General features: G+C 39.3%; 1 protein-coding gene across 3 annotated transcripts in view; it reads right to left on the minus strand.

The window, feature by feature from the left end:
• The window catches only part of LOC130853481 (zinc finger protein 37A-like), a 52,358-nt gene extending 42,199 nt beyond the window's left edge, over positions 1–10,159 (minus strand). For all 3 annotated transcript variants that reach the window (XM_057735439.1, XM_057735440.1, XM_057735438.1), the window contains exons 1-2: positions 10,015–10,159; positions 7,233–7,291 (exon numbers count right to left, since the gene is read on the minus strand). In XM_057735439.1, the coding sequence (XP_057591422.1) occupies positions 7,233–7,247 (15 nt within the window). In that variant the 5' untranslated portion in view covers positions 7,248–7,291; positions 10,015–10,159. The remainder of the gene's footprint in view (positions 1–7,232; positions 7,292–10,014) is intronic.
• Between the last annotated feature and the right edge of the window lie 4,828 nt (positions 10,160–14,987).

Here is a 14,987-nt window from a genome sequence, read left to right on the forward strand (position 1 = left end):
ATCATATCAAGCATCTTCTCAGACCACAACGCCATGAGACTAGATATCAATTACAGGAAAAAAACTGCAAAAAATACAAACACATGGAAGCTAAACAATTCACTCTTAAACAACCAAGAAATCACTAAAGAAATGAAAGAGGAAATCAAAAAATATCTAGAAACAAACGACAACGAAAACACAACAACCCAAAACCTATGGGACGCAGCAAAAGCAGTTCTAAGAGGGAAGTTTATAGCAATACAGTCCTACCTTAAGAAACAATGAAATTATGAAATAAACAACCTAACCTTACACCTAAAACAACTAGAGAAAGAAGAACAAAGAAACCCCAAAGTGAGCAGAAAGAAAGAAATCATAAAATCAGAGCAGAAATAAATGAAAAAGAAAGGAAGGAAACCATAGCAAAAATAAATAAAACTAAAAGCTGGTTCTTTGAGAAGATTACCCAAATTGATAAACCATTAGCCAGACTCATCAAGAAAAAAAGGGAGAAGATGCAAATCAACAGAATTAGAAATGAAAAAGGAGAAGTAACAACGGACACCTCAGAAATACAAAACATCATGAGAGACTACTACAAGCAACTATATGCCAATAAATTGGATAACCTGGAAGATATGGATACATTCTTAGAAAAATACAATCTTCCAAGACTGAACCAGGAAGAAATAGAAACCATGAACAGACCAATCACAAGTACGGAAATTGAGGCAGTGATTAAAAATCTCCCAACACACAAAAGCCCAGGGCCAGATGGCTTCACAGGTGAATTCTATCAAACATTTCGAGAAGAGCTAACACCTATCCTTCTCAAACTCTTCCAAAATATCGCAGATGGCAGAACACTCCCAAACTCATTCTACGAGGCCACCATCACCCTGATACCAAAACCAGGCAAAGATGTCACAAAAAAAGAAAACTACAGACCAATATCACTGATGAATATAAATGCAAAAATCCTCAACAAAATACTAGCTAACAGAATCCAACAGCACATTAAAAATATCATACACCACGATCAAGTGGGGTTTATCCCTGGGATGCAAGGATTCTTCAATATATGCAATTCAATCAATGTGATACATCATATCAACAAATTGAAGGATAAAAACCATATGATCATCTCAATAGATGCAGAAAAAGCTTTTGACAAAGTTCAACATCCATTTATGATAAAAGCTCTCCAGAAAATGGGCACAGAAGGAAATTACCTCAACATAATAAAAGCCATATATGAAAAACCAAAAGCCAACATTGTTCTCAATGGGGAAAAACTGGAAGAATTCCCTCTAAGAACAGGAACAAGACAAGGGTGTCCACTCTCACCACTGTTATTCAACATAGTTTTGGAAGTGTTAGCCACAGCAATCAGAGAAGAAAAAGAAATAAAAGGAATCTAAATTGGAAAAGAAGTAAAATTGTCACTCTTTGCAGATGACATGATATTATATATAGAAAACCCTAAAGACTCTACCAGAAAACTGCTAGCACTCATTGATGAGTTTAGTCAAGTAGCAGGATACAAAATTAATGCACAGAAATCTCTTGCATTCCTATACACTAACAACGGAAGAGCAGAAAGAGAAACGAAGGAAACTCTCCCATTCACCATTGCAACCAAAAGAATAAAATACCTAGGAATAAACCTGCCTAAGGAGGCAAAAGATCTGTATGCAGAAAACTTTAAGACATTGATGAAAGAAATCAAAGATGACACAAACAGATGGAGGGACATACCATGTTCCTGGATTGGAAGAATCAACATCGTGAAAATGACTGTACTACCCAAAGCAATTTACAGATTCAATGCAATCCCGATCAAATTACTAATGGCATTTTTCACAGAACTAGAGCAAGAAATCTTACGATTTGTATGGAAACGCAGAAGACCCCAAATAGCCAAAGCAATCTTGAGAAGGAAAAATGGAGTTGGTGGAATCAGGCTTCCTGACTTCAAACTATACTACAAGGCCACAGTGATCAAGACAGTATGGTACTGGCACAAAAATAGAAAGGACGATCAATGGAATAGAATAGAGAACTCAGAAGTAAGCCCAAGCACATATGGGCACCTTATCTTTGACAAAGGAGGCACGAGTATACAATGGAAAAAAGACAGCCTCTTCAATAAGTGCTGCTGGGAAAACTGGACAGCTACGTGTAAAAGAATGAAATTAGAACACTTCCTAACACCATACACAAAAATAAACTCCAAATGGATTAAAGACCTACTTGTAAGGTCTGACACTATCAAACTCCTAGAGGAAAACATAGGAAGAACACTCTATGACATCCATCAAAGCAAGATCCTTTTGGACCCACCTCCTAGAATCATGGAAATAAAATCAAGAATAAACAAATGGGACCTCATGAAACTTAAAAGCTTTTGCACAGCAAAAGAAACCATAAACAAGACTAAAAGGCAACCCTCAGAGTGGGAAAAAATAATTGCCTATGAAACAACGGACAAAGGATTAACCTCCAAAATATACAAGCAGCTCATGCAGCTTAATACCAAAAAAGCAAACAACCCAATCCACAAATGGGCAGAAGACCCAGACAGACATTTCTCCGAAGAAGACATACAGATGGCCAACAAACACATGAAAAGATGCTCAACATCACTAATCATCAGAGAAATGCAAGTCAAAGCCACAATGAGGTATCACCTCACACCGATCAGAATGGCCATCATCACAAAATCTGGAAACCACAAATGTTGGAGAGGGTGTGGAGAAAAGGGAACTCTCCTGCACTGTTGGTGGGACTATAAATTGGTACAGCCACTATGGAAAACAATTTGGAGGTTCGTTAAAAAACTACAAATAGAACTACCATATGATCCAGTAATCCCACTCCTGGGCATATACCCAAAGAAAACCATAATCCCAAAAGAAACTTGTACCATAATGTTTATTGCAGCACTATTTACAATAGTCAGGACATGGAAGCAACCTAAATGCCCATCAACAAATGAATGGATAAAGAAGATGTGGCACATATATACACAATGGAATATTACTCAGCTATAAAAAGGGATGAGATGGAGCTATATGTAATGAGGTGGATAGAACTACAATCTGTCATACAGAGTGAAGTAAGTCAGAAAGAGAAAAACAAATATTGTATGCTAACTCACATATACGGAATCTAAAAAAGGTACTGATGAACTCAGTGACAAGAATAAGGATGCAGATACAGAGAATGGACTGGAGAACTCGAGGTTTGGGAGGGGGCGGGGGGTGAAGGGGAAACTGAGACGAAGTGAGAGAGTAGCACAGACACATATATACTACCAACTGTAAAATAGTCAGTGGGAAGTTGTTGTATAACAAAGGGAGTCCAACTCGAGGATGGAAGATGCCTTAGAGGACTGGGGCAGGGAGGGTGGCAGGGACTCGAGGGGGGGGGGAGTCAAGGAAGGGAGGGAATACGGGGATATGTGTATAAAAACAGATGATTGAACCTGGTGTACCCCCCAAAAAAAAAAAAAAAAAGAAGCCGTGGCATATATATACAATGGAATATTACTCAGCTATAAAAAGGAATGAGATGGAGCTATATGTAATGAGGTGGATAGAACTACAGTCTGTCATACAGAGTGAAGTAAGTCAGAAAGAGAAAGACAAATATTGTATGCTAACTCACATATACAGAATCTAAAAATGGTACTGATGAACTCAGTGACAAGAACAAGGATGCAGATACAGAGAATGGACCTGAGAACTCGAGGTTTGGGAGGGGGCGGGGGGTGAAGGGGAAGCTGAGACGAAGCGAGAGAGTAGCACAGACATATATATACTACCAACTGTAAAATAGATAGTCAGTGGGAAGTTGTTGTATAACAAAGGGAGTCCAACTCGAGGATGGAAGATGCCTTAGAGGACTGGGGTGGGGAGGGCGGGGGGGGGACTCGAGGTGGGGGGAGTCAAGGAAGGGAGGTGATACGGGGATATGTGTATAAAAACAGATGATTGAACCTGGTGTACCCCCAAAAAAATAAAAAAAAATAAAAAATAAAAAAAAACAGATGATTGAACTTGGTGTACCCCCCCCCAAAAAAAAAATGCTAACCATCATCCGAGCCTCAATCTTTATCCAGTCGTAACATCAAAGATTGCTAATCACAGATCACCCATAATGAATGTAATAATAATGAAAAAGTTTGAAATGTTGTGAGAATTACCAAGAAGTGAGACAGTGCTGTTGGAAAAATGGTGCAAATAGACTTGCTCAATGCAGAATTGCCACAAACTTCAATTTATAAAAAAATGCAATATCTGCAGAGCACAATAAAACATGACATGCCTGTATGTACCTTAATTTTCAAAGAATTGAGTTTTGATCTGTCTGGAGGCTCCTTGAGGAGAATGCCTACAACTCAATAACAAGAAAAATTCTAAATAGACAAAGGACTTGAACAGACATTTCTCCAAAGAAAATATACAAATGACCAGAAAGCTTATGAAAATATACTCAATATCACTAATCATTAGGGTAATGCAAATCAAAACCACCATTAGATATTACTTTACACCCATTATTCTGGCTGCTATCAAAAAAAAAATAAAAAACAACAGAAAATAACAAGTGTTGGTGAGGGTATGTAGAAACTGGAACTCTTATGCACTGTTTGTGGGAATATAAAACAGTGCAGCCACTGTGAAGAACAGTATGGTGGTTCTTCAAGAAAATAAAAATTTAATTACCATGTGACTCGGCAATACCACTTCTTGGTATTTATCCAAAAGAACTGAAAGCAGAGTCTCAAAGAAATATTTGTACATCCATGTTCATAGAAGCATAATGCACAACAACCAAAAGGCAGAAGCAAACCAAATGTCCATGAACAGATGAATGAACAAACAAAAGCATCATCTATACACACAAGGAATATTATTCAACCTTAAAAAAGGAAGGAAACTCTGACCCATACTACAACATGGATGAACCCTGAGGACGTTATGCGAAGTAAAATAAGCCAGTCACAAAAAGACAAGTCCTGTATGATTTCACTCATATGAAGTATCAAGAATAGTCAAACTCTTAGAAACAAAGTAGAATGGAGGCTGCCATTGGGCTAGGGGGCAGAGGGGAATGGGAAGTTTTTGTTTAATGGGCATAGAGTTTCAGTTTTGCAAGATGAAAATGTTTTGGAGGTTGGTTGTACAACAGTGTGAATGAACTTAACACTACTGAACTGTACACTTAAGAACATTAAGACAGTAAAAAAACAAACAAGGATGCCTGCTTTGGCCACTTATATTCAACTCTGTACTAGAAATTCTAGCCAGAGCAATTAAGCTAACTAAATAAATAAAAATTAATAAAAGGTATTCAAACTGGAAAGGAAGAAGTAAAACTATCTCTATTTGCAGATGACATGATTGCAAACATAGAAAATTCTAAAGAATCCACAAAGCAACTACTAGAACTAGAACAAATTCAGCAAAGCAGGGTATAAGATCAACTCGAAAATCAGTTGTATTTCTACACATCAGTAAGCAATCGAAAAGGAAATTAAGAAAACAATTCCATTTACAATAGCATCTAAAAGAATAAAATACTTAAGAATAAATGTAAACAAACATGTAAGATCTGTACTCTGAAAACTATAAAATATTCTAAAAGAAATTAAAAACCTAAATTAATGGATTCTAAGACTTCATATTCTTAAAGTGGCAGTATTTCCCAAAGTGGTCCACAGAGTCAATGAAATCCTTACAAAAATCTCAACAGCCTTTCTGTTTGGAAATAGAAAAGTTAACATAAAATTCATATGGACTTGCAGGGGACTTGCTGTGGAACACAGTTTAGCGGTTTCAAAATAAAACAGAATTATCACATGATACATCAATTTCACACCTAGGAAAGAACTGAAAATAGGTCTTCAAACAAAAACTTGTACATGAATGCTCACAGCAGCACTATTCTCAATAAACAAACATGGAGTCACCCCCAAATGCCCGTCAAATGATGAATACACAAAAGGTAGTATATACATACAAAGGAGTATTTATTCAGTCATAAAAGGGATAAAGTAGTGATACAAGCTACCACATGGATGGGTCCTGAAAACACGATAGGTGAAAAAAGGCACACATAAAAGGCTACATAATTCCATTTCTATGAGCTATCCAGAACAGGCAAATCCATAAACAGAAAACAGATTAGCAGTTGCTGGGGGATGGGGAGTAACTGTTCACTAAGTTATGGTACTGCTTATTCAGCGTATGGGTTTTCCTTTTGGTGTGATGAAAATGCTCCACAACTAGGTGGTAGTTATGGTTGCACAACATTGTGAACGTGCAAAATGCCACTAAATTCTACGCTTTTAAATGGTTGAAATGTGACTTTCACATTATATGTATTTTACCACAATTAAATAGGGGAATCCCTTGCCAGATTCTACAAAGATTTAGACTCTGCCCAGTCCTCGGGATTGTCACAAAGCCTGCCTCATCCTCCTAACAAACCTAGGTCGCCTGGTCTACCCAGACTTATCCCTTCTTTGAACAACCATGAGTCCAATGCTGGCTCTAATTCATTTGAATTATTTATCACATATTTTCTTTTGACATCTCTTTAACTTTTCCCTGGATTAGACAAGAATCATTCACTTTATTCCTACCACTTCTTTATGCAATTGCAAGACTGTCATAAGAAGGTTCACAATGTCACCTAATGAAGTCTATCAAAAACCTTTTTTATGGCTCAGTTTCACAACTCAGTAAGATCACAGAGTTGATGATCTTACCTACATGGCATCTTTGTCCTACTATTGACCTGCTGTTCTATATCAGAGGTCAGCAAACCTTTTCAGGAAATGTTCACACAGTAAATATTTTAGGCCTGTGAGCCACACAGTCTCTGTCACTCTGTCACTTAACTCGGCCCTTGTAATTTGAAGGCAGTCACAGCCATAAATGATTGAGCATGGCTGTGTCCCAGTAAAACTTTACAGACACTGAGATTTGAATTTCATGCAATTTTCAAACTACAGACTATTACTCTTGATTTGTTTCTCAATTATCTAAAAATTCTTAGTTTGTGGGTCATAAAAACAGAGGCAGCATGCTGCATTTGGTCCATGGGCTGTAACTTGCTCACTTCTCTATATTTTTCCTGATGTTAACACACTTATTTCTATTTCATATGAATGTATCAACATTCTATAAGCCTCAAATAATCAGTGTTAAGCAAAACTGTGTATAAATTAAACAACTCACCTGGGATGTGATCATTTTCTGCCACTACTGGAAGAGTGTAGCAAACTGAGAGGGTACACCTGAGAAAGAAGGAAAGATCATGAGTGACATCACCTGCCTAAAAAGCTCCACAGAGCAGCTGGCAAAACACCTGAGAATGGGAGACACCTTGAGAAGGGGCAGAAAGGATAACAGTGAGGGAGGGAGCACTCCGTGTCCATGCACAACTCTGGTATGATCATGTAATGCTTGGACAAGCTAGTTTTCAAATGTGAAAACATCTTTTTTCTGCTGCTTTGTTAACAATCTAAGCTCTAACACAGAGAAAATGTAAACAACACATTAAACTAATTAAGCCAATTAGGAAAAGCCAAGGAATAGAACACAATGCTTTCATTAAAACATGCTATTTACAATAGCCAGGACATGGAAGCAACCTAAATACCCATCAACAGATGAATGGATAAAGAAGATGTGGCACATATATACAATGGAATATTACACAGCCCTAAAAAGCAACCAAATTGAGTTATTTGTAGTGAGGTGGATGGGCCTAGAGGCTGTCATACAGAGTGAAATAAGTCAGAAAGAGAAAAACAAATACCATATGCTAATGCATATATATGGAACCTAGATAAGTGGTACCGATGAAACTAGTGGCATGGAAGGAATAGAGATGCAGATGTAGAGAACAGACTTGAGGACATGGGGTGGGGGCGGGGGGAGCGGGTAGGGGAAGCTGGGAACGAAGTGAGAGAGTAACACTGACATATATACACTACCAAATGTAAAACAGATAGCTAGTGGGAACATGCTGCATAACACAGGGAGATCAACTCCATGCTTTGTGATGACCTAGAGGGGTGGGATAGGGATGGTGGGAGGGAGGGGATATAAATGGAGATATATTTACACACACAGCTGACTCACTTTGTTGTACAGCAGAAAATAACACAACATTGTAAAGCAATTACAATCCAATAAAGATGTGAAAAAAAAAACAAACTGATGCTGAGCAAAAATATTCAGCACAAAAACTTGTAATGTTCATTACAAACCAGAGAATCTCAACAAGCTTCTGAAAAAAAGGATGGAATATTTCTGGGAAGAAAAAAGGTCTGGTCTTTTTTGGAAGGGGGAAAAAAAAGTTTACTCTTAACTTGGTTTCAAGGTCTCAAAAGTATTTTTTTAATTAAAAACAAAACAAAACTGGTTTTGACTTAGTCTGTTCTTAAAGCAGAAAAGACCTGCCTGGGGGCTCCCCTGGTTCCACAGTGGTTAAGAATCCTCCTGCCAATGCAGGGTACACGGGTTCAATCCCTGGTCTGGGAAGATCCCACATGCCACGGAGCAACTATGCCGTGCACCAACAACTGCGCTCTAGAGCCCACGAGCTACAACTACTGAAGTGTACCTAAACAGCACCACCCCCACCCCCACCATCGCAACAAGAGCAGCCACTGCACTGAGAAGCCTGAGCACCACAATGAAATGTAGGCCCCGCTCGCCATAAGTTGAAAAAGCTCCCGCACAGCAACACAGCCAAAAATAAAAATAAATAAATTAAAAAAAAAAAAAAGAAAGAAAGAAAAAGGAAAAGACCTGCCTGGACCATCAAAAGACTCCATGTCTGCTCTTGATTCTGCTCACAACAAAATGTAGGGCTGTAAACACATTTTCCACCCACTTCCTGCCCATCCCAACCCAACCCCATATTATAAGTAAAGCAGAAATAGACCTGTCTTAGGTCCAAGTCTTAAAGACCTGTCTTGCAGTATCAACTATGACTCTGTAAGATCAGGATAGAGGGGCATCAGTATATCTCTAGTTGTGCTGAGCGTGCGAGCAGCTCAGAGTTCAGAAAGAGTGAAGTAAAGAGAGAAGTGAGGAAGAGAGTAATTCCCTCCCCTGTGGCTGGCCAGCTCTTCCTTCCACATGATGCCTTCACAGCTCCCCAAAGAAGCACTACCTTCTGTTCTTTTTGTCTTGTCCTCCTAACCCAGCCACAGCTTATATCTCTCAGGAAAATTAGCCCGTTTCCACAGTCACCCTGTCTGTGACAGTCTGCGTATGACAGTGGTTCTGACAGAGGACCCAAATTGCTTTTAACTGAGCAATAACCCTCTTTGCACCTGGGCTTTGGATCTCTATTGAGGTCTCCGGCCAACTGACTGTCCTACCAGGGACTCCTACTCCCAGAATCCCCCTTCCTACCACACAAAAGCTGCTTTGTTGCAAGAAAGGTGGACCTAAGCCAGTTACAACATTCATCCAAGATCTAAAGCTCCTGGATCTTAAGCGGGACCTCCTGTAAAAGCAAACTGGTGCTGCTGAGCGCACAGGCAAAGCCGGAGGGGTCAGAGGGGCCTGGGCGACTCCATGCAAGTGCCAGGCTCACAGGTTGTTTAGAAACAGGAAGAAATCCCCCAAATCCATCGCTGCATTCCCTTCAAAGTCATTTCCTTGAGGGGTTAGGGCCCTGAAGCTGCTACCGGCTGTGATCGGCTGATGCTCTGGTTTTCTGCGGGGCAGAGAACGCGGCGTGGGCTCTATCCTTGCCCCTCCTGCCCCTGCTCCGTTCGCCACTGTAGACGCCTGTCCCCCCTCGGAGCCTCCCTGTTAGGGGGCGCGACGCTGACCGCAGGTGGTTGGGAGGATTCAGCAAGACCCTGGGCCGGAAAGAAGAGGGGTCTGCGCTGAGCAGAGAAGTGCGCGTCTCCGCAGAGCTGAAAGCAGCTTCCGCGCGGCCTGACGGAGGCCTCCGACGCCCGGGCACCTCGGGGGCGAGACAACGAAGCGTCACCTGGAAACGGGCGCTGGGGCGCGCAGGTTCTCATCGGGCGTCTGAATACGGCGCCAGGTTCACACCAAGTCTGGAGACACGGCCGTTTCCTCTTTCACCTGCGCCTCTGCCCCGAGCTCCCGGTTCCCCCGCCCCACCCTCCCGAGCCCTGGCCTGCCGCGGCCAAAGGCTCCGGAACCACCTCCTCGCGAGACCGCGGCCCTGGAACGCGAACTCGCCGGCGAGGGGGAAGGGACGGGGAGGTGGCAGTGCACATGCGCAGAAGGCCCAGCGTGCCAGCTCCGTCCTGGGCTGGAAAGCAGCGCGCAGGACGTTTCCTGAAAGCGTTAGAGCCACCTCAATTAGGAAAGGGTCTGCGATAGAAACAGATGTATGGTTACTAAAGGGGAGGAGGGGAGGGATAAATTAGGAGTTTGGGGTTAATATATATATAAAATAAGCTATGTATAAAATAAATAAGAAGGACCTACTGTATAGCACAGAGAACTATAGTCAGTATCTTGTAACAATCTATAATGGAAAAGAATCTGAAAAAGTATATACATATACATTATTTATAACTGAAGTTTTATATATATATATACACATATGTATATGAATCACTTTGCTGTACACCTGAAACTCACACAACACTGTAAATCGACTATACTTTAAAAAAAAAGGGGGGGGGGCGGTCTGAGACTGGGCACATTGGGTAGAATTGCCAGATCTAGCAAGCACAAGCCATGAGACATACTTTTATTCGTTGTTCATCTGAAATAAACTATAAGTATCTAAATTTCATATCTTTCATTATATTTCCCTGATACATTGGCTCTCCTTAACAGTTGCTGGTTTTGTAGAATTATAGGCTTTCTTCGAGAGACCATCCATTTACATTGTTCCATTTTCATTATAACATACATCTTCTACACTAGTCACATCTCAACTTATTTCATCCTTCCTCCACTGGACATTCATTCGTGAGAAAAGACATTCAACTTTAGCGTTAGGAGCAGACATAATGACATAAAGTTAACAACTCTGGGAATTGCTCTTCACGTGTGATTTGTCGAAACACAATAATACCATTATTCACGGCACAACCTGTCATTTCCATTCTTCAGGATTACGTTGGATCTCTTGATGAACAACTTTTGAACATGTTATCCACTGACAAAAAGAAAACTTTTTCCTTTCCTTTTTTAACACTACATATGATAATTCCACTTATCCTCATGCTATAAGAGCAGTTAGTAACATTCATGTGAAAGAATCAAATTCTTCAAAATACAGTCATGGCAAGTACAATAACGATTATGCGCAAGTCAAAATTTACCTTCCTATTCACAGGTAATGTTTTCCCTTTTAAGAACAGTCTGACATGAAGATTTCACCAAGTTCCATTAAACAGTGGAATATTTCAATAACACTTTTGCTCTTCTTTCAATTTCCATAATCCTAAAGAGATATTGAAAACTATGAACAAGAAATAAGCAAGTTATCTTCATTCAGTGGAATATTTAAAAGGTTAAACAAGAACTGGGAGCCTTTTCTTGAGAATTAAAATATTACTTAGTGCTTTAAATAAACTGAGAACTCTTCCAGCTGCGTTTGTTAGTCAGTGAGTTTCTGCATGTAAGAGAAATGAAGAATACTGAATGCCAATAAAAACCACAAAAATCCTTTAATCACTCGATTCAAATAATATAAATGCTGAAGTAAGATACCAACTTCATGACAATTACTTCCACATCAACAGGAAGAACATTAGAAGCTATTTGAACAGCAAGCATTACGCAAAATATGGGCAGCACGGTCAACATCTTCCCTAGACTCATTCATGCTTTGTTCACCTTTGGAATAAACATGTCTACACCTTTATGCCAATATCCAGCAAAATTTGTGTTTTTATTACCTCCACCAAAAGCAGTGTACAAGCAAGGGGAAAATTAGGTATTTTCTGCGTTGCAATTGCTAGCATCCATGGCTATGGTGAAAAAAAAAAAAAGATGAGGCATTTAAAACCTTGATAATCTCTGTCATCATAAGTGAAGCTATTACTTTTGTTTTTGCAGTGGACTTTATTCTGGCACTTGAAATTTTGATTGCGACTTTGGAAGTAGAAAATACTTCTGGCAGCAGTATGTTCAGTCATTTGAGCTGAAAGACTGATGATGATGTATGGTGTGGAGGATATTTACAGCTTCTGCTGCAATTACTATATCTCAATCTGAATTCCTATTAATCAAAAAATTTATTTTACCTTTCTATACTAGTTGAAGAAATTACACATCTTTTATGCTTAGCTGTTAGTAGATGCCAGTTTATATCTGACACATTTTTTTGCCTTTTCTTCTACATTTATAGGCACTTATACTTCTACCATTTATTAAATTACAAGTCAATATCAATAAGGGTCATTTTAATTGAAAGTAACTATAACAGCCAAGAAACCATTCAATAAATGTGTATATGTATGCACGCATGTAGTTACATATTATGCTCTCATAAAATGAAGAAGGAAGAGACCTAAAACTCCTTAGCGTCTATTCTATAGATAGCAGACTGTGAACTTACATTGAAGGACTGAAGTTAGTAGAGGGAGGCAGAATTGAAGAAAAGGAAAAAAATTTTTTTGCGTTCAACAATCAGACTGATAAGAAGAATAGTGTGGAAGGAAGCTTCAAGGAAGATGCATAGAACAAAGCTCAGCTCTGAACTTTGGTTCCCTGTGGAAACTATTATTACATCCTGCTCTTTTCAAAAGAAGGAAAGTTCACGTTTTTGTGATATAAGATACCTATTCCCTGATCTGTCTCTGTCTCACACCAAACATCCAAATGCACACTCAATCTTGCTCATGATGCTTCTTGCCTTCCTCTCTTATTCAGAGCTTCGTCACACCACCATTTCCTCACACTAAGTGTTCATCACTTCTCATCTAAATTATTATAAAGGACTCCTTCCTCGTTTCCCTTCCTCAACTGCCCTTCAATTTATCCTGCATATTCAATTCTTTAAAATCTTTATTAAATAAAACACATATACAGAAAACCATACAAATATATAGCATAAATAAATGTTATTAGGCAAACATCCTAGTAACCACCACTAGGTCAAGAAATAGAACTTTACCAGTCACCCTAAAAATCCTTCCCTTGCCCGATTTACCTCTCCCCATAGCAATACCATCTTGAATTTTAGTCATTCTTTTTGTGTTTCTTTCTGAGTGTGCACCTCTAGAATTATAGTTTAGTCTCTCCCACTTGAAAAAGCAAAAAAATAAGAACTCATCATGGCTTTCGATTTCTTTTCCTACAGATTTTCTTCTTTATCTTTCTATTCGTTTCAATTTGGCTTGAAAAACCTGGGGCATTTGAGAGGGTGCAGTCCAGATTTTGCTGATCACATATTCATGGTGCAGTCACTGTGTTCCTTTGCCCTCTGTGTTCCATGCAAACTGGCTGCTGGATTGCGAGGCCTAACCACGCTGAGGGGTGATCACTTTAGCAAGACTATATGCAGATGTGTTCTTTCACCACGAGGCATATAGCTAACTAGTAGTCTCTCTCTGTGATGTAACAACTGATGATGCCATTAATTCACTGGAGGTTGCAAAATAATGATGTCCTAATTCTATCATTACATTTTTATAAACAGACTTTAAGTTTAGAATACTTTTAGATTTATAGAAAACAGATTATAGTACCGTGAGTTCCCATAGAACCCACACCATCTAGCTCCCCATGTTATTAACATTTTCATATCAGTATGGTACATTTGTTACAATTAATGAACTAATATTGATAAACTACTATTAACTAATATCCACACTTTACTCAGATTTCTTTGGTTTTCATCTAATGTCATTTTCTGTTCCAGGACCCCATCCAGAATATCACATTACATTTGGTTGTCATGTCAACTTAAGCATTTCTTGGCTATGACAGTTTCTCAGACTTTGCTTGTTTTGTACAACCTTCACAGTTTTCAGACGTACTGGTCAAGAATCTTTCACTATGCCTCTTAGCTGAAATTTGAAATTTGTCTTAAGAATAAACTGTGGTTGTGGGATTTGGGAAGAGCACACAGACAAAGTGCCATTTTCATCACATCAGACCACAGGTACATACTATCAGCATGACTTATCCCTGTGGATATTGACCTTGATCACCTGTTTGTCTGGTTTCTCCATGGTTAAGTTACATTTTTATGTCCTCCTTTCCATACAAAATACTTTAGAAGGAGGTAACCATGCACAGCCACAGAAATGGTGAGTTAAGCTCTTCCTCCTTGGTGGCAAGCTACATAAATTATTTGGAATTCTACATAGGAGCTGTCTATTCTCCCCATTTATTCAATAATTTATAACAGTGTGATTGGCCCCTGTGACCCACTGACATATCCTCATCGAGGTGGTATTTTTTGTTTTGAACATTTTCTTATGTTCTGGTACAATAAGATGCTCCAGGCTCCTTCTATATATTTCTTGCCCAAGTCCTACAATCAGCAACTTCTCCAAGAAGCCCTGGTTCCTTTCATGGGAAAGTGGTTTTAGAAACCAAGATCTGGGCACTGCATGTACATACTGCTACTCGGGTACTGGTGCCTTTATAGTCTCTCAGATGACAGAGCAAGGGAGGATTTTGTGTATACTAATGTGTATACAAGCCTATTTATATAATTCCCATATATAACCACATGTATCTATAATAAATAAACATGAGTTCATAGTGATGTTTCCAACTCTAACCCAGTACCATGTGGATCATTCCAGCCTCCTCTTCTTGCTGGTATGTAACCTTCCAATGCGATAGTGATACACCTGGCTCCTCGTCTGCCATCCACTTACTTAACTGTTTCACTCCAGTATGAATGTATAGCAGTCTCAGAACTGCTAACCTGTACTCCATGGAAAACAACTTTATCACCTAGAGTGCTTATGTGCAGTTTCTTTCTTTGAGGCTAACAGTCTCCACTCATTTCCAAAG

This window comes from Hippopotamus amphibius, chromosome 5, assembly GCF_030028045.1.
Source record: "Hippopotamus amphibius kiboko isolate mHipAmp2 chromosome 5, mHipAmp2.hap2, whole genome shotgun sequence".
Taxonomy (NCBI): Eukaryota; Metazoa; Chordata; class Mammalia; order Artiodactyla; family Hippopotamidae; genus Hippopotamus; species Hippopotamus amphibius.